General features: G+C 42.9%; 2 protein-coding genes across 4 annotated transcripts; both read left to right on the forward strand.

Moving 5' to 3' along the window:
* Positions 1-640: 640 nt before the first annotated feature.
* cops4 (COP9 constitutive photomorphogenic homolog subunit 4 (Arabidopsis)) lies at positions 641-5964 on the forward strand. Of its 2 annotated transcripts, none has more exons than XM_079755992.1 (10): positions 641-760; positions 1947-2026; positions 2355-2506; positions 2651-2754; positions 2848-3001; positions 3334-3484; positions 3780-3956; positions 4693-4808; positions 4956-5040; positions 5439-5964. In XM_079755992.1, exons 1-10 carry the CDS (start codon positions 687-689, stop codon positions 5570-5572), a joined length of 1227 nt encoding a protein of 408 aa, XP_079612118.1. In that variant the 5' UTR covers positions 641-686; the 3' UTR covers positions 5573-5964. The 2 variants fall into 2 exon arrangements, with proteins under 2 accessions (XP_079612118.1, XP_079612119.1); XM_079755993.1 differs by having other exon boundaries at positions 3780-3950.
* Positions 5965-6917: 953 nt separating this feature from the next.
* On the forward strand, positions 6918-18111 carry lin54 (lin-54 DREAM MuvB core complex component). Of its 2 annotated transcripts, none has more exons than XR_013812623.1 (14): positions 6918-7002; positions 9136-9885; positions 10180-10288; positions 10855-10967; positions 12925-13080; positions 13540-13735; positions 14341-14414; positions 14578-14775; positions 15116-15207; positions 15315-15389; positions 15793-15895; positions 16043-16180; positions 16565-16790; positions 17057-17192. XR_013812623.1 is itself a non-coding variant. In XM_079755990.1 (14 exons), the coding sequence occupies exons 2-14, from the start codon at positions 9163-9165 to the stop codon at positions 17250-17252; spliced, it is 2376 nt and encodes a 791-aa protein (XP_079612116.1). In that variant the 5' UTR covers positions 6918-7002; positions 9136-9162; the 3' UTR covers positions 17253-18111. The 2 variants fall into 2 exon arrangements, 1 of the variants encoding a protein (XP_079612116.1); XM_079755990.1 differs by having other exon boundaries at positions 16588-16790; positions 17057-18111.
* The last annotated feature ends 356 nt before the right edge of the window (positions 18112-18467 follow it).

Below are 18467 nucleotides of genomic sequence, written 5' to 3' on the forward strand. Positions count from 1 at the left end.
GTGTTATTAGTAACTTATAAATACTTAATATATATAGTGGTGAAATGTTTTAACAAATGGTTGTGAAATAAATAGCTGCCTATATTTAATAACAATAATAGTATAGTTCTAATTATATATATTTGTATGGCACAGACAAATAAAAGAAAAGATAAGCAGCTTGAACAAAACATAACAATAAGAGAAAGAAGAAACGCCAACAAATACAAAAAACTATTACAAACTTTCCTACCTTTCTTACCTAACCATATTACTCACACTAACCCCAAAAAATGAAACTAACCCAATTCCTCACACTAATCCTCTATGATGAACACTAACCCCCCTACTAGTAATAACCCTCTTATAATAATAATGATAAAGAAGTGGCTTCAAGAAACCAAAGGGTTTCGCGGTGAAGGGACAGGGGACGGAGGGTAGAGTTTATGGGTAAAGTCTATGTGTAAAGTCTATAGGTTGAGGCTATGGGTAGAATCTAAGGGTCCAGACCATGGGTAGAGTCTAAGCGTAATGTCTATGTGTATAGTCTATGATGGGTAGAGTATATTATGGCTCGAGGTAATGGGTAGAGTCTATAGATAGAATCTATGATGGGTAGAGTCTATGTTTAGAGTCTATGTGTAGAGTCGCCCTCTTTGACAGCGGCGAGCACTGAGTGGTTGACGCTCAAAGAGGAACCACCAACAATGGCGAGCGAAGTGAGGCAAGAGCTTGCCCAGCTCATGAATTCAACTGGATCGCACAAAGATCTTGCTGCAAAGTACGTACCAAACAAGGCAGTGCTAATTTATGTGTGTTTTTTCGATTGGGATGTGCACGTTCGCGTTTCTATTGGTAGCCGTAGCATAGAGCTAGCTAGTTAGCAGACGTCAGCTAGTTAGCACTAACGCTACATATACTATCCTGTTCATATTAAGTTTCTCCATGGACTTTACAGCTATCTATTCAAGAGTAAACTTGTTAAGACGTCTCCTAGGGTGGTTAATATACTAAATACGTAACTGTAAGCGACAGAATGAATGTTCTAAGTTATTGATGGTGTCACTTCAGCTTCCCATTCAATTACACCAGCATGTAGCCTCGATAGCTTAGCATACCTGAAATAACAAGCTAGCGCTTGCAACAACGCATCGTTTGAATCCGAATATTGGCAGGGAATGCTCGGAAAACGAATTGAACTATGAGTCTTAATGAATGCCCTTGTATTACTTTTGCTGGCTGTATTGGCAGCCATATTTGAAGTGTATCGCTGATATATTTTGGGTGCTTGTTATGATGGCAATAGTTTACTTTGTCAGTAAACAATCATTTATCCTACATTGGCTGGTTTAAATGTTTTTTGTTTGGTTGTCTCAAAGTAGCTAAAGTGCCTTTTTATACTAGTGGTTCTTTCCAGGATCTAGCTGTTACCTAGAGGTCTAATCCAACTACCTTGTGTTGGCATTGGTAACGTCTGAGAGATATGCACCATACAACTTACACAGCAGTGCAAGATTTGTAGGTGCTTGATAAAGCACACAACGATTCTATCCATAGTTATTAATACTAGCTCTAGTTATTATTATTGAATGTATTGTATAAAGGGATATTTTTTTTAATAATACCCATGTGTAATACAGCTCTTATAGATATGTATGCATACAGTTAGTTAGATGAAACACTTGTGCATTGGACTGCATTTGTCTTTTACTAACATACCATAATCATTTACATTTTTGAAAAAAAATATTTTCCTTATCATTGGAAGAAGAAATTGTGATAATTGGAGGTCAAAATGCACCAATCCATAAGACACATTTCTATCATATTGTATGCAAGATGATTCAGTTAGAAATGAACCTCATTTGAAACGACTTTAGTGCCAAAACTGGCCCTATAGACACTTAAAAATACTTAATAGTTTAATGGCCTTTTCTATCAGAATCAGTAATGTAACTATTTTTCAGGTATCGTCAAATTTTGGAGAAGGCCATTCAGTACACAGATGCAGATCAACTAGAGTTCTTAAAAGCTTTCGTAGAAGCAAGTAAGTGCTGCCTTTATTTCACTTCAACATTTTAACAGGAACTGATTTTCTATTTGTCAAAAGCTTGTGGAATGTTGGATGTTGATGCTGTCATATTATTTTTATATTGTTAAATGGGTATTCTGTTCTGTGTTTGTGTTTGAATGGTTGGTTATCCTTTAACAAATATTTACCTTTACAATCGTTGAATAGTTTCAATACATTCGATGTATGAGACGCATATAAAATAATGTCCTTCAATCGCCCACCTGCGCCTGACCCATACAGTTTATACGGTGTATGCCAGCATACATACTCATGCACTCTTTGTTTCCTTCTTCCCTTGTAGTGGTCAATGAAAATGTTAGCCTTGTCATCTCGAGACAGCTTCTCACAGACTTCTGCACACACCTCCCTAACCTGCCCGACAGCACCGCCAAGGCGATATACCACTTCACCTTGGAGAAGATACAGCCTAGGGTCATCTCTTTCGAAGAGCAAGTGGGTGCTATGTTTGCTCTCATACTTTTCCTGTATGTTCTGTACACTTACCAACCCGCGACTTTATGAAATATCTCTGTATTCACTGCAAGAAGCCTTGTAAACTTGGAAATTCTGAATGTTAAATGGCCATTTTTTCCACAGGTAGCGTCTATTCGACAGCACCTGGCGACTATTTACGAAAAGGAAGGAGACTGGAGAAACGCGGCACAGGTTTTAGTTGGAATCCCACTGGAAACGGGACAGAAGTAAGCTAACTCTAGCTGCAAACATTGTTTATGTCTCATAAGATGCAACTAAACTAAAACATTTAACTATCTCTCTTTTCGTTCACTCTATAGGCAATACAATGTAGATTATAAATTGGATACGTACCTGAAAATCGCTCGTCTATACTTGGAGGATGACGACCCGGTACAAGCTGAAGCCTACATAAACAGAGCGTCGTTGCTACAGAACGAGTCGTCCAATGAACAGCTACAGATACACTATAAGGTAACAACAACATGTTGTTGTTTTTTTTTAGCTATATGTATTATATCATTACGTGATTTGTTTTGAATTAAAAAGTCACCGTGCTCAGTGAGGGAGAATGTGTGTAAGGCTTCTGGGTTCTAATCCCAATGTCCCCAGTCTAAATGTAGTCATCCTTGAGTCGCGCGAATAAGAATAAATCTTAGTGGTGAAGTAAATGACTTCACCATTATTTTGAACCTTAAAACATACTTGTTTTTACCTGCACTGTTGATGATGCTTGGAGTTAAAGAATTGAATTTTCATGAAATTAACTGTTCATAAATGGTCTATCACACTGTGTTGTCTCTCAGGTGTGCTACGCTAGAGTGCTGGACTTCAGGAGGAAGTTCATCGAAGCTGCCCAGCGGTACAACGAGCTGTCGTACAAGTCCATCGTCCACGAAACAGAGCGCCTGGAAGCCCTGAAGCACGCGCTGAACTGCACTATACTGGCCTCCGCAGGTACATGCAGGCTACAGCAGGCTGGTCCTACCACCATTGTGGCAGGATAATCTATTGGTTAGATGGATTATCTGACCATAAGGCTCTGGGTTTGGACTCCATAAGGTCTGCCGGTAGGCATCCCTGAGCAAGATGCCCAACCCCCACTACTTGCCCCTCAATAACCTTTCAAAATGTATTACAAGTCACTTTGGATAGAAGCGTCTGTTAAATGATTCAATTGCGGAAGAGCAGTACAATAAATGCAATGTGTACTCCAATGAATCCACAACCTTCCCTCATTCTACCCACTCAGGTCAGCAGCGGTCAAGGATGCTGGCCACTTTGTTTAAGGACGAGCGCTGCCAGCAGCTGGCGGCCTACGGCATCCTGGAGAAGATGTACCTGGACCGTATCATCCGGGGCAACCAGCTGCAGGAGTTTGCTACCATGCTGATGCCCCACCAGAAGGCCACTACCACAGACGGTGACGGTGATTTTTGAATGGGCTTTTCACCTTGTTGTATTGTAACACTGTACTGTACTGCCCGTCGGGGTCGTTCCCAACCAAAGCCGAATTGTAGAGTGTAAAGCATCCACGTTTGAATATGCGCCGATGTTAATCAAGGAACTCTCACACTGATGGCAGAGCTGCAGTTTATGGCGGAGCAGAGCTTGTTCTTTGGAGTCTAGCATTTTTCTGATGATCATGATTTAAATTACCTAGATGGCAAGTCGTATACGTCGTATTAAATATGTCTCCGGTGAGAACACAAGGTGCTCTACACTTGAGCTTTGGTGCACAACGACCTTCACATATACTCATCCTTCCTATGCCCTGCCTCTTCCATTCCTCTGCTATTAATGCCACTCCTATCTCATCTCCTCACCTTTTCTCTCCTCTTCTCTCCCTCCTTTCATTCCTGCGCTATTCTTGTTTCTCTTTCTGTGGTCTTCTCTCTTCTCCTTTCCTCCCTCAACTCCTATCTCCTCTCATCCCCTTTTCTCTCCTCTACTCTCCTTCCGCACTCCTCTCCTATCTTAATTTCCCTCCTCTCCTCACTTCAACTCTACTTCTCTCCTCACGTTTTCTCTCCTCTGTCCTCTCCTCTCAACTCCATAGTATCCTTTCCTCCTCAGGTGATCTCCTAAATCGACGTGCTTGGTGAATTATTATGTGAGGTTTCCCATACATTACGTGACATGATATCTGTGATATATCCCTACAGGGTCCAGCATTCTCGACCGAGCGGTGATTGAGCACAACCTTTTGTCTGCCAGTAAACTGTACAACAACATCACATTTGAAGAACTCGGGGCATTGTTGGAAATCCCCCCGGCAAAGGTGAGAATTAATTCATAAACAAACTGCTTTCTCTCATGCCACAGTATGAGTTTTTTGACTTGCTTACTCCAAAGTTTTTGAGTTTACAACTGTACGTTTTCTGGCACGTGATGGCCCGACCTAACTCTGTCAAATCTTTTTCCTCAGGCTGAGAAGATAGCCTCCCAGATGATCACTGAAGGACGTATGAATGGCTTCATTGACCAGATAGATGGGATCGTCCACTTTGAGAGTAAGTCAGACAAAACTGCCACTATTTGATTTGACCTGTTGGTGACAGTCATGATCAATTCTATCTACATCTCTGATCACAGCAATACAAAACTAATATCTGTTTAAAAATGAAAAGCATGTTATTGCCAGCAGGAATATTATATGTTCTTGTTGACCATCTGACTGGTGGGACCATGGCCAGTCTGGACATTTAAAAAATGTAATTGCTGTGGGAACAGTTTGACCAATTTTATTTCTCATGATTGGTATGCAATCGTGGAAATAACGGATGCGAAGCAACTATAAACTAGTGACAGAGGACACTAAAAATCGGGCTGTAAAGTGTGCGACGTGCAAACATCGATTTAGTCAATTACATTGCACTCTAAGCCATCCACTTCCTTGTGTCTTCTCCAGCCCGCGAGCCACTGCCCACCTGGGACAAGCAGATCCAGTCTCTATGTTTCCAGGTCAACAACCTCCTAGAGAAGATACGCACGGCTGCTCCGGAGTGGGCCGCACAGGCTTTGGAAGCCCAGATGACCCAGTAAAGCCCTTCTTTACTGGGTCCCCCTGTTATTTAAATTGGCTTTCTTATCGTTACCATTCTTCCTTTGGTCGAAATGTTAATGCATTTTCATCACTCTATTAAATCCTCCCCCCCTCCCCCCATAATTCTTCAGATCTTTGTTATTTTTGGGAGGAAGTCAGGGCTTTTATTTTCTTGGCCGTCAGGAAGTCAGGACCTGTGTTTCTTTTCCCAGAGCTATATGTGTAATGTTTCCTTGTACAATTTTTTTTTTTGTTTTAACTCGACACAAAGTACAGGACATACAATACCTGGATGAAGACAGGATTTTTAGGACATTCAGCCTAACAATGACCAGACCTAAATAATAAATCCCGCCAAAGACATGAATAAAGTCTGGAAATGAGAAAATAACATGGCATCCCGTGTCTGTGATTTTGACTGAATTAACTGAAATAACCAACCGCAATCCCATGTTTATTTCAGTATTCATGAAATGGATTGTTATTGTCTTTATATTTTCAACCCTTTGTGCAACCTGACCAGCCTGTATACACACCTGCTTTAAATCGTAATATGCTATTAAGCCAATACAAAAGACTCAAAAATCGTGTTGTATAAACAAGTAATTGATGCAGTCATTGTCATTACAATCTTGACTACCTTGCAACGAAAAATATACATTTTTGTGTACTGAATAAACCTACCGACACAAGTTTTAGAATTGTATTAATAAAAAGGTAAATGTAATCAAAGTTAGCAAACATTTGAAAGTAATTCGCAAACATAAAAAGGCCATGCATAGATATCACCTTCTGCAAAAATGGGCCCCGAGGGTATTAGTCTGTCAGTGTTTCCCTGCCTGTGTACTATGGGAGTTCAATAATGTTATATGGTTTACTTACAGCGTGGTATACTCACTGGCCTTATTAGAAGATTGCTCCCATAGAATTCCAATAGTGTCTGTAAAATCTGAACCCAATTTTATTAAAAGCCTCAGAGAGCTATTTATATGCTATTATTACTAGGGTTGTCATGCTTTATATATATATATATTGACACTATTTATTCGAGACAATTATTGTAAAGTCTTATTATTTCAGTTTCATCATTCACATATGAACGTATGGACCAGTAGACGTCCCCACACATTTAAATGTCCTACAAGGTTTAAGAACTCTCCACTGCACGGTGCTCTTCGGTTTTGCTTTACGTGATGGATAGGGACTTTGTTTAATTGCAAGAAAACACATTTTAATATATATTTTGTTATTGGACTGACACTGAAAACCTTCCACCTCTGTGAGTGACGAGGGAGTGACGTAGCGCTTGGAGGGCGTGGCTTCAATAGAAGTTGTCAGGGAGGAATGGCGCTCGGCGCGGTATTTTGAACAATCGTGTGTCCCTTTCGCTGTTCTTGATCTGAATACGTACCCAGTTACAACAAGTCGGGTAAGCCACTATAATAACGTGACATTGTACACTAGCGCTGACACAAAATCCACGTTGAGACCCGCCAATGCAATACGTGATGTTTGCAAACTGACGGCTAGCAAGCTAATGTTAGCAGGCTCAGCAAGTTTGCTATTCCAGTAGGTTTGTGTTGGAGGAGATATGAGTCCGTTGCCTTTAGTTTAAGATGAAAGAATACACACACAGAGCCTCGGGTAATGGTCCTTAACAGATCTAAAGCAGCGGGTTTGTGTCCTGTGTAAGGAGTAGGAGTGAGTAGCCAGGTAGTCATTTGTTTTTCGGTCTATTGTTTCAACTACGAAGAAGAGAAAGGCCAATCACTTCCATAACCCAAGTAGTGCTGTATAGTTCATCACTCTTAACACGCATAACACTCAACATTTAACACTTTTTAGGGTTGTTTGTATGCGGTGGGTCGTTTTTGCTCTTTGTTAACATTACAAGGTACATTCAAGTGTGTGTATTGCACCAGAAAATACGCAGAATTGTTCCCCTAATCGACGAGCCTTTCTTCCCCCATTCCTTTTATAATTGATATAAGTCATGCAAAACGAGACATTTAATGACATTATTTCCACATCGGTCCACTTTGTTTATTGTTAAGGCTATGACACAACACGCCCGGTGTGTGCGTGTCTCCTTGTCACATCCCCACCACACTGACAGCACCAACATCAATTAAGAGAGCAATGTCGGTCGTCAAATGATTTAAGTTAAATACACCGGCCTAACCGTGGCAACTCTTTTCAAAAAGTATATCCGTGTGTACTGAAATAATGTGACATTTGTACGCGGTTTGACTCCATCCTCCCATCCTGGTTAAATGGTCCTTAGTGAGCTCGTAGTGAGCTAGTGGAGTTGATGACGAGGGAAAAATGGCGGATCTTTCGAAATCCAACTCCGGTGTGAAATAGTAGCGCAGCCGGTCGCCCCGTCTCACCCTGCTGCCACTGACCGCGATCAATGGCCCACTGACGGCCTCTGTGCGGGCGTTTTCAGCGTCCCTTGTTTACAGTCGCATGAACAAAATTCGGTGCGTTTCAGTTATATGCGGTGCGGTGGTTTGCCTTAGGCCACATATGTGTGTTTACAGAAGTGTCATGCGATGAGGACAGTAATGCCCAGATCCATACGACCACCAGAACACTGCGGCCTAGCGCCAACAGATGCAATATTACAAACAACCCAGTGATCTACAAGGCAGACTGCGAGTTATTGCATTTTGAAAGGTCACAGCATGTAGTTGTGTTACGCTCGAACCCCCAGCAGCAGCTGTACAGTGGGTGAGTGGTGGTGTTTGTGAGGCTAAATGAGCTAGCCCCGGTTGTTGCATTCTAGTCCTTTATGGTGTTATTCGATCAGATGTGCCATCGTGCGTAATGCTACTTTGTCAAGTTAGAGTGGACACCAATGTCACTACATTTAGACATTAAGCCATGCATTAATTATTCTTAACTCCTTGTTCAACAAAACACTGTCCTTTGATCGAAAATTCGACTCCGTAGCAAACTGTACAGTAGAGAGACACACTTAAGACTTTCCGTCATTACCTTCAACTAATGAAGCGTTATAAATGTATAACTAGGTTAGCAACAACACCAACTGATAAACATGTTTCCCTTGTTATACATTTATAATACAATTTGTTGTATATTAAGTATAATGTTCCATGGGATCAATTACAAGTAGAACATGCAGGCAAAACAAATATCTTCTATATTGATATCTAATACTCTTACCCTAAGTGATCAGGATTTTATTTGCAAACAAAAGTATACAAAAAAGGTAACATTTCAATTAGTTAATCAGTTGGTTTGTATTCAATACTCATTCTTTGAGGGTGAGCTCAAAAGGTTATTCATTGTCCATGAGCAACAAAGCAATGTTGATGATGTGGAAGAATTAGTCTTTGAAGGATGTTTGTGAAAGGCGTATGGTAGTGGCGGTCCATCTTCATGCTGTTGCGAACATCGAGACTATCATTGTAGCACTTGTTTCATGTCTGAAAGTAGCTGTGCTAAAAAAAGACAGCCAGGTATGAGGTATGAACTAATTCCTCTTTGTTCCTAACTGTTATTAACCACCAATATCTAATGTGTGATTGTTCAACAGCATTTTAACCCAGATAATCTCCCAAGCATGGACGTGGTGTCCCCAGAGCTCATCAACCTCCTCCCGGACGAGATCATGGATACCGAGGCCATCATCGCGGAGGAGGTCCCCGTATCGGCGGCCCAGCCGTGCGACGTGGCGCCGGTCCCCATGGAAACGGACGCGCCCGTCACCACGGTCACGGCACAAAACCCACAGCTCTGTGCGACCGTGACGCCGGCGCCCCCCCGTAGCGGCCTGCCGAGCCAGCTGACCCTCGTCGTCTCCAGCGCCTCTTCGTCGCCGTCGTCGACGCTGGCCTTCAAGCCCATGTTCGCCACGTCGACGGCCACCTCCACTCGGACCACGGCCAGCCTTGCGGGCGCCAGCATCCCCGCCGCCAGCGGCCTGCAGAAGCTCTCGCCGGGCTCCTTCGCCATATCCGCCGCCAACCACCAGATCATCCTCAACAAGGTGGCGGAGGCCACCAAGACCTCGGGCATGGGGGTGAGCGCCAGCACGGCGCAGGTCATCAAGCAGGACGGACAGAAGCTGCTGGTCACGACCATCGGGAAGTCGGGGCAGCCCATCATGCTTCAGCTGCCCCAGAAGAGCGTCCTGGGCCAGGCCTCGGGGGACGGCAAGTCCCCCGCACCCCAGTACAAGGTGGTGACGATCGGGGGGAGGACGGAGCTGAAGCCGGTGATGGGGAGCCCAGGCAGTCCACTGCCGGTGTCGGCGCTGCAAGCCCAGCAGCTGAAGACGATGCAGGTAGGGGGGGTGGATCTGCCGTTCAGTCCTGCCAGGGACGTCTAGCTATTGCTATATTATCGCTGGGTCATTCTGGCACCGATGTTTGCTTTGACCAAACAGAAACCCACACTGCTGATCATACACAGCGGTAAAGACTTAGACAAAGACTTTACAATGACCACATGTTTGTTGCAATCAGAAACCGCCATAGATCATAGTCAATTCTAATCTCTAAATTCAACACTTTCTGGATTCTGGAATTCAGACGTGTTTAAACTATTTTCTTAAACATATACCCTGCTTCTTCCACAGATTGCTAAGAAAGCACAGGTTTCCTCAGCGGCTCCCATCAAGTACATAATCACCAAAACCGTCAGCAAAGGATTGACGTCTCAAACAACTGTTTCTCCCGTTATTGCCGGTAAGTGGATTCCCTCGTAAAAAGGGTGTTTTTAGGGAGTGATTGAGCTTGTTTTAAATGTGCATTGATCCTACACCGTTTGATTTGCTGGAAGTACTTATCAGACTGTCCAACGGTTCAATCACTGAGGCATTCGTGCTGCAAACGCAAAAAACTTAAAAGAGGAAAAATCTATTTCCAGTTTCTTTTGAAAAGATTTAAGGCAGTTCTCGTCCATTTACTTCAAACTTATTTTACATTATGATGACGTAATGACGTCTTTTGATGTTACTATTATGTAAAAAATCTGGACCTGCAATCTGTCTAGTGTATTTATTTAGTTTTGTTTAGTTAGAAATTTGGTCATGCAGAACATTTGACCCTAGTTGCTCCAATATTGATCCGTATGCTTCCGTGATTGTACCTGCGTAGAAAGTCATGTCATAAAATCAACCGCTCATTGACTGAAGAGTAAATATTTTACAGCCATGTGTGAAAAAATGTGTTCAACTGAACATATTGTTGTAGTATAGTTACAAAATAGAATATATTGAATCATTATGTTCCTGTGTGACATAACCCCATAGGACGAGTACTGAATTCACCAGTGATGTCCACGAAGACCATCAGTATCTCAGAGTCTCTCAACACCAGCCTGCATAAAAAGATTGCCATTTCGCCTCTAAAGTCACCCAGCAAGGTATGGTTTCTGAGCTTTTTAAGGCCCGGTCCACACGGAGCCGATTTTTTGGTGAAACAGCATAAGTCTTGTGCGTTTCGGCCGACCGTCCAGACGTAGCCGGCGAATCCGGTGCCCGAAACCGCACATTTCTGAAACCACCCTCGGAGGTGGTTTCAAATCTATACGGACCTATGCGGTTTTGTGTTAGGATTCGTGTAGACGCCTGAAACGCAAACGATGACGTCATTAGCCCCCCACCAGCTGGGGGACGTCAGAGTTGCGTTGAATTTTTTATTTTATTTTTTATTTGTATTCTTTTTGTAGCTTTAAATACAGCCCCTTGATACATTTAATAACTAGGGGTGGGAATCTCTTGGCACCTCACGATTCGATTCGATTCCGATTCAGAGGTCAACGATTCGATTCTAGACCGATTATCGATGCATCTCGATGCAAAAATTATTTTTTGAACATTTCCATGTGTGATTTTCAAAAATATATATATACATCTGAGTTTGCTCCTCATAGTTGGCTAATCACTTCCTACTTTTGTGATCATTAAAGACAATCAACAGATGAATTACCTTCTCCAATATTTATTATTAGGGAAAAGGTTTTCTTTCACAAATATGACTTTCAACATGAACATTGCAATAATCAATGCAGCTTGCATTTTCTATGCTACACAATTGTATGCCGCTTGCATTTCAACACATTGTGCAAAAAGTATGGCTTGGAATTCAGCTCATATAAAAACAGTGTGCAATATGAGGAAGAAAAGTAAACAGAAATATAACAGTGCTACAATGAAATAATGGCAGTGTACCATGGAAGTGCAAACTTATTAAACAAACAGTAACAGTAGAAGTGCTTAATAACTGGTAGATGTAATATGCAAGTTCTTGTGTAAGAACAGGAGCTGGTCGACATGCTCTGGTGTGAGTGTACTCCGCTGGGCGGTCACAATATCCCCTGCCGTAGAGAAGAACCCAAAATAGAACCTCATAGAACCCAAAATGCTGCCATACGGGAGCTTTTAAAGAAGCCGGTGCAGGTCGTAAAGGTTTGCTGCTCTCAGCCATTTTGTCTCTACTTAAAGTATATAAACAATTCGCAGTCGCGCACGTGTTTGGCGCGCATGCGCAGTCTATACGTGTGCGGCGCGTATAGACGAGAACCGGCATGCAGAAAGGAGTTTTCTGTAGCGTTCTTCAGCAGGCGAACAAAATGTTGCATAAGGCGAACAAATGTAATTTTTAAAATTCCGATTATAAACTTATCTGCATCGAGAGCGAATCGTTTTAGAGAGAATCGCGATGCATCGGAGAATCGATTTTTTTTTCCCCTGCCCTATTAATTACTAACTGTACATTAAAAAGTATTTCTGCTCAATTTAAAAGGTTGAATCTCCTCGTGACTGAATGTTTGTATACAGCGCGCAGGCTGTATGCGCGCAGGCTTGATGCACTACACTTTTTTCTGTGGAGAACCAGTGCCTTGGAATATTTACTACAGCATTTCTACAGCTCGATGCGGTTTCGCAATGACTCCATCTTTTCGGAGATATTCCTGAACCGCATAAATCGAAACCGGATCGTTTTCGTCCGTTTTGGCGCCATGTGGACGGGGCCTAAGTCAAAATTGCTTATGTGGGCATTTATTTCCACGGCGTCATAGTGACAGTGTCATCTCTAAACGCTAACTGCCAACCCAGCTTTTGTTCAGAACCAAGATGGCCGCTTGACTAAGGCCCATTTTTGATGTGCTGTGACGTGCTGTCAATGTCGAGCTAAGGCCGTGAAGATATATGTTTAGATCGTTTAGATTGAAGAAGAAACATGCTTGAAGCAAGCCTCAGAACAGTTAAAATGTAGAGGTGTCCGTTTATGTCAAAATAATGCGCACACTTGGAACGTTATTGATCAATCAGGATCAAGTATCTATCAACATCTTGGTTTGATTGGTCCCCTGTCAGCTGACCGTGGTGTCGGTCGCCTCCCAGACCCCCAACGCCACTCAGAAGTCGATGGGGGTCCCGGTCAACATGGCCCTGGGCCAGCAGATCCTCACCGTGCATCAGCCCGCTGCTGTATCCCCCTCCAAAGGGGTATCAAACCAGTCCGCCGCCCAGGTCAGCATTCTTTAGAGTCATTACGGTTGTCTCTGTGCGTGTGTGTGTGTGTGTTTGTATGTGTGCGTGCGTGCGTGTGTGCACACTTAGAGGTGCGCGTGGAGAGGTTATTATTTACTGTTGATTTAACACTTTGGAACAGCTGTAGCGGTGTTCGGTATTTGCGATAAGAACTTATCTGTTATTCATTTCACACTGTTTATAATGGCATACTGGTAAACATCCCAAAAAATGTCATAAAGATACTGGTAAACATCCAATAACAACAAAAAAGGTCCCTTTATGTTATTAAAGACATAGGCACAGGACTGAAGACGGTTGAGGCAGAGATCTCGTATAAATAACCCAATCAAGCCGGTGCCTCCCGACCTCCACTCGTTTCTATGAACAACAACAACCAAATTCCCCATAACAACAACAACAACATCCTCAAGCACATGATCTTCCGCCCCCTCTCAGAGCCTGAAGCCGGTGCAGACGGTGACCATGGGCGGCTCCCACTTCAAGACCATCATCCCCTTGGCCACGCAGCCCAACGTGCAGCAGATCCAGGTCCCGGGCAGCCGCTTCACCTACGTCCGGCTGGTCACCTCCACCACCGCCAACCCCACCACCTTGCAGGCGGGCGGCCCCACCACCAGCACCATGCAGACAGGTGGGCCCATGGGGCTGGGGCTCTGTGTGTGGAGAGGGCAGGGGTCTGGGGTCCAAAATAACATTTGGAAGCAGGATGGGTTTGGTTGAAATCAGCTGTTGTCAAAGATTATTGATCTCTCTCGATTTCTCTACGTACATGTATCTATCTACTGTAGCTATCCATTGATCTCTAGTTGTCTAGCTGTCCATCTATTGCAATCTATTCAGCGAACGCTGGTTCGGAAGCTAATTAATGATTATTTATGAATGGGTGAAGTGATTCTCTATCTATGTTCATATATCTGTCCTTATCTATGTGTAATAAGCCGTCATTCTATCGATAGAGAAATCAACATTGAAAAGATTATTAATGGTCTTGTTTATCAATCCATCTTCATCTGTCGGTCTTTATCTATGTATATTGATCCATTGCTATCTCAGCACCATTGACAAACTAAGCTATTGACAAACAAAGCTATTGACAAACTAAAATCGACTAATGTAGAAACTAGCAGCACTTATTGCCTCGATGTTGATCATATGCTTGGGTTGTTCTCAGCCTGGCTTGTAAGTCTCTTTGGTCTGTCAAATGACCTAATTGTAACTGTGAATAATATCCCACAGCAAAACCCATGGTCGTCAACACAGGAACGGTACGCATGTCTGTGCCTATCGCCCCGGCCCAAACCATGAAACAGGTGACTTGTTAGGTTATATCATTATTTTATAGTTGATTGTCTTTCCTAATTTTAATCAATAAAATGTCACACAGTTCAATTTATAAAATAAAATACAATTTTAGAATGTATAAAAAAAAATACATCCACAGAGAAAATGTATTAAAATATTTCACGCCACTAGATGGTGCCGAAGTCGATTACGACGACGACCCAGGTGATGACCAACGCCCAGACCCAGCAGCGGCTGATCATGCCCGCCACTTCCCTGCCCCAGATCCAGCCCAACTTCACCAACCTGCCCCCGGGGACTGTGCTGGCACCAGCCCCCGGGACGGGGAACGTAGGCTACGCTGTGGTGCCCGCGCAATACGTCACGCAGGTCGGTTGTGATGGGAACTCGTATATGATTATGATTGAGTTTATTTAAACAATATTTATTTTACATTTTTAAGGGATGAACGCTAGCTGTGAGAATGAGGAAGATTAGACTGTATTATAATAGTGATAACATCACTATTTCAAATATTTTATGAAAATAACTATGTTGCAAAGTTCGATGTTGACAAAAAAGGCCTTTAAAACTGAAAATGCCTCAAAAGGGTTTGTTTATGCTAGATTTTCTCTCCGGTTATACATGCCTTTTGACCACCATGTGTGGAAATAAAAAGGTCGAAACAAAGTGAAATTGTAAATAGCTATGTGTTGGGTAACCTCCCCAGCTCCAACAGTCCTCCATGGTGACCATGGCCAGCAGCTCTGGGTTCCACGCCCCCACCGGGGTCCAGACCCAGGCCAGGCTGCCTGTCAACGGGTGAGGAACAGCCCATGAACCCCCGAAGCCACTATTAATGTTAATTAACGTTTAATCTGTGTGTATGTGCATGTTTATGTTTGTCTAAACCCACTTTGTCTTCTCAGCTTGTCCACAGCAACAGACTCCTCCACGAGGCCCAGGAAACCGTGCAACTGCACCAAGTCACAATGCCTCAAACTGTGAGTCCGATATCTTTTGAGGTCAAGGATTTGGGTCTTTTATTTAACGTTACTTTTCTGTGGTTCTTAATTTAGGACATACAAACCCTGAAATCAGATGTAAATTGACCAACCGTTAGATAGTTTACCATTCATTCATTCATTCATTCAAAATAATCGATCAGGTAGAAGCAGTAGATGTACACCATCATACGAATGAAGAATGCTGAAAGAAAATAGGATGGATAAAATATGAAGTTTATGAAGTAAACTTGCATCTCTCTCAAGGTAGTTTGACAATGTGTTTTCTAGGTGTATTACAAGCTTCATATGCAGAGAAATGTGTGTTCTGTTGTTTATGATTTAGAATGACCTCTATCCGTAAATACGGAGAGCTAACAGTCCGAATGGTCTCATTCCTCAGATATTGCGACTGCTTTGCAAACGGGGAGTTCTGCAATAACTGCAACTGCAATAACTGCTTCAATAACCTGGAGCATGAAACGGAACGACTCAAAGCCATAAAGGTTAGGAGCCATTCAGCTCTTTTTGTCCTGAACGTATATCACTAATTGCAAAGCTCTAATACTTCATTCTAACCCAAAGTTACCCTCTATCTCCCTATGTGTCTCCATGTCTATTTTTAATCCCTTCTACTAATTTATCTTCCCAAGACGTGTCTGGACCGCAATCCCGGAGCTTTCAAGCCCAAGATCGGCAAGGGGAAGCAAGGGGAATCGGACCGCAGACACAGCAAGGGCTGCAACTGCAAGCGCTCGGGCTGTCTGAAGAACTACTGTGAATGCTACGAGGTGCCGGCCCCCTTCTTGTCCCCCCCGCCCCCCAGAGGACAACCTCGACCTATCGGATCTTGCTAAAACAATCATTGATTTAATCGGATGGCCCTTTGATATCATTTTTTTGCGAGTGGGAGGGAAGAAAGGGATCAACATTATTTCCACAAAGCCAGTCCTGTGAATCACTCAAATTGTGTGGAAGCCGTGCTAATCCGCACCCTGGTTTTGGAAGCGAGATTTTTTGGAAGCAATCTCATGGATGGAGTTCAATTAGCAATCAGCAACTGATGAAATGTTGGCCCTTGTTTTCTTTATCAAGCATTGAGATGACATGGAATTTGTACCACGTTCAAATCCTGTTTCAAGTTATTTGTGACCTCACTACATTAAATCACTAAGATGTGCCTGTGTTTGCTCTACAGGCGAAGATCATGTGCTCGTCCATATGCAAGTGTGTCGGCTGCAAGAACTTTGAGGAGAGCCCAGAGAGGAAGACTCTGATGCACCTGGCCGACGCGGCAGAGGTGCGGGTGCAGCAACAGACGGCTGCCAAGACCAAGCTGTCCTCGCAGATCTCCGACCTCCTCACGAGAACCACGCCCATCAGCACGAGTGGAGGCGGCCGGTAACCAGGATTTATTTTCCTACACCGTGTTAAAGAATTGATTCCTCTTAAAAGTGCAGTAGGGGTGATCGGGAGTAAAGAGAGAGAGTGAGCAGGATTCTGAAACTAAACGGCCAAAAAGAAAGCCTGTGTGATTGACAGACAAGATTAATTCCCCGAACCAGTCCCAGAAGGGAGGCCCTGATTGGTTAAAAAAAACAGGCCAGACAGTTCTTTGTCTATATCACAATACATAATTATTTATTTGACTTTTTTGTCCCTCTTAGGCTGCCTTACACGTTTGTCACGAAGGAGGTGGTGGAGGCAACGTGCGAATGTCTCCTGGACCAGGCCCGGCAGACTGAGCTGAGCGGGCAGCCGCAGGCCCTGGCTGAGCGGCTGATCCTGGAGGAGTTTGGACACTGTCTCATGAGGATCATCAGCTCGGCGGGGAAGGCCAAGTCGGACTGCATCAACTGCTAGACCTGGACTCCCCTCGACCCTGTTTCCCGGGTTCTGGCTCATTCGGACCCCTGTTCCTTAAAGGAGCCGCTTGGGAGTGCGTTGGCAGAGAATGAAACCAGTCCCGTTTTCCCTTTTCATGTACCTCCAATTTACCCCCCGCCCCCCCGGGATTTTAATTTGAAGGACAAAAGAATGACTTGACATCAATTGACATTGGACAGTAGAGTGAGCTACTGTCTTGCTAAGGATCGCAGCCGGAGGAAACCGGACTGATAACGCTAACTCGGACACGCATTATGCACAATGTTGGCAGAGCTGCACATATTTTGGATTAAAAAAATAATAATCTACAAGTGCTTGTAGCTTAGTGCTAATATGTTTCCGTAGTCATGTGCCTACCTGGAAGCTCAGTTGGAATAATGAGTATTGTTTTTACTCTCATCATTAGCAATGACAAAAAAATGGCTAAGTATATGTAAAGAGAAAAATGCACAGTATAATTTTTTTGCGTCCTAAAAGTGCGGAGGGGACTCATTCAACCTGCACACAGATTGTATATTTGACTGATAACAATTTGCTATTTAATGTACTAATTTTCTCTTTGCCAGGTATATCCATGACTCCATTAATGACATCCTTTTTACACCTGGCTTTACAACCATGTCCGATAATCGTGTGTGAGTGCGTCCTCTCAGAAAATTCTGGAGAAAATCCCACTGCAAAATCAGTGTTCATGGTAGATTTTATGATAGCTTAGCATTTGGCCTGATTATTAAATTGTGCAGGTTATTTAAATATCAGAAGAAAATCTCTTGCCACAATGACTTTATAACTGCTTGTTTTGTATGTTTTTATTTAATATTTTTCTTAAATGCCATCCCTCCCTAATATATTTAAGAATTAAGCTAGGTGCCAACCTTATAGCTAGTTTATACTGATTCTTTAACCAACAGACCTCTCAAATTCTGAGATTTCTCTGGCTGCAGGAAATATGTATGGTTTAGATTCGCAACTTCATACATTTTTTTAACTTGAATTTAGTACCCAAAATTACCCTTCTAATACAAACATTGGTTCCCTCAGTAATAACCCGTAAAGCATTTTTGGATTATTCCAAGTTGGATGAAAACATGAGGATCTGCAATAGGAAGAATGTCACCTATAGGGACATGGAGCTGTATTGTATCGTGTTTGCTTTTAATTCGGAATTCAGAAGTATTGCTGCTTTCGACT

This window comes from Pollachius pollachius (assembly GCF_949987615.1).
Source record: "Pollachius pollachius genome assembly, chromosome: 18".
Lineage (NCBI taxonomy): Eukaryota > Metazoa > Chordata > Actinopteri > Gadiformes > Gadidae > Pollachius > Pollachius pollachius.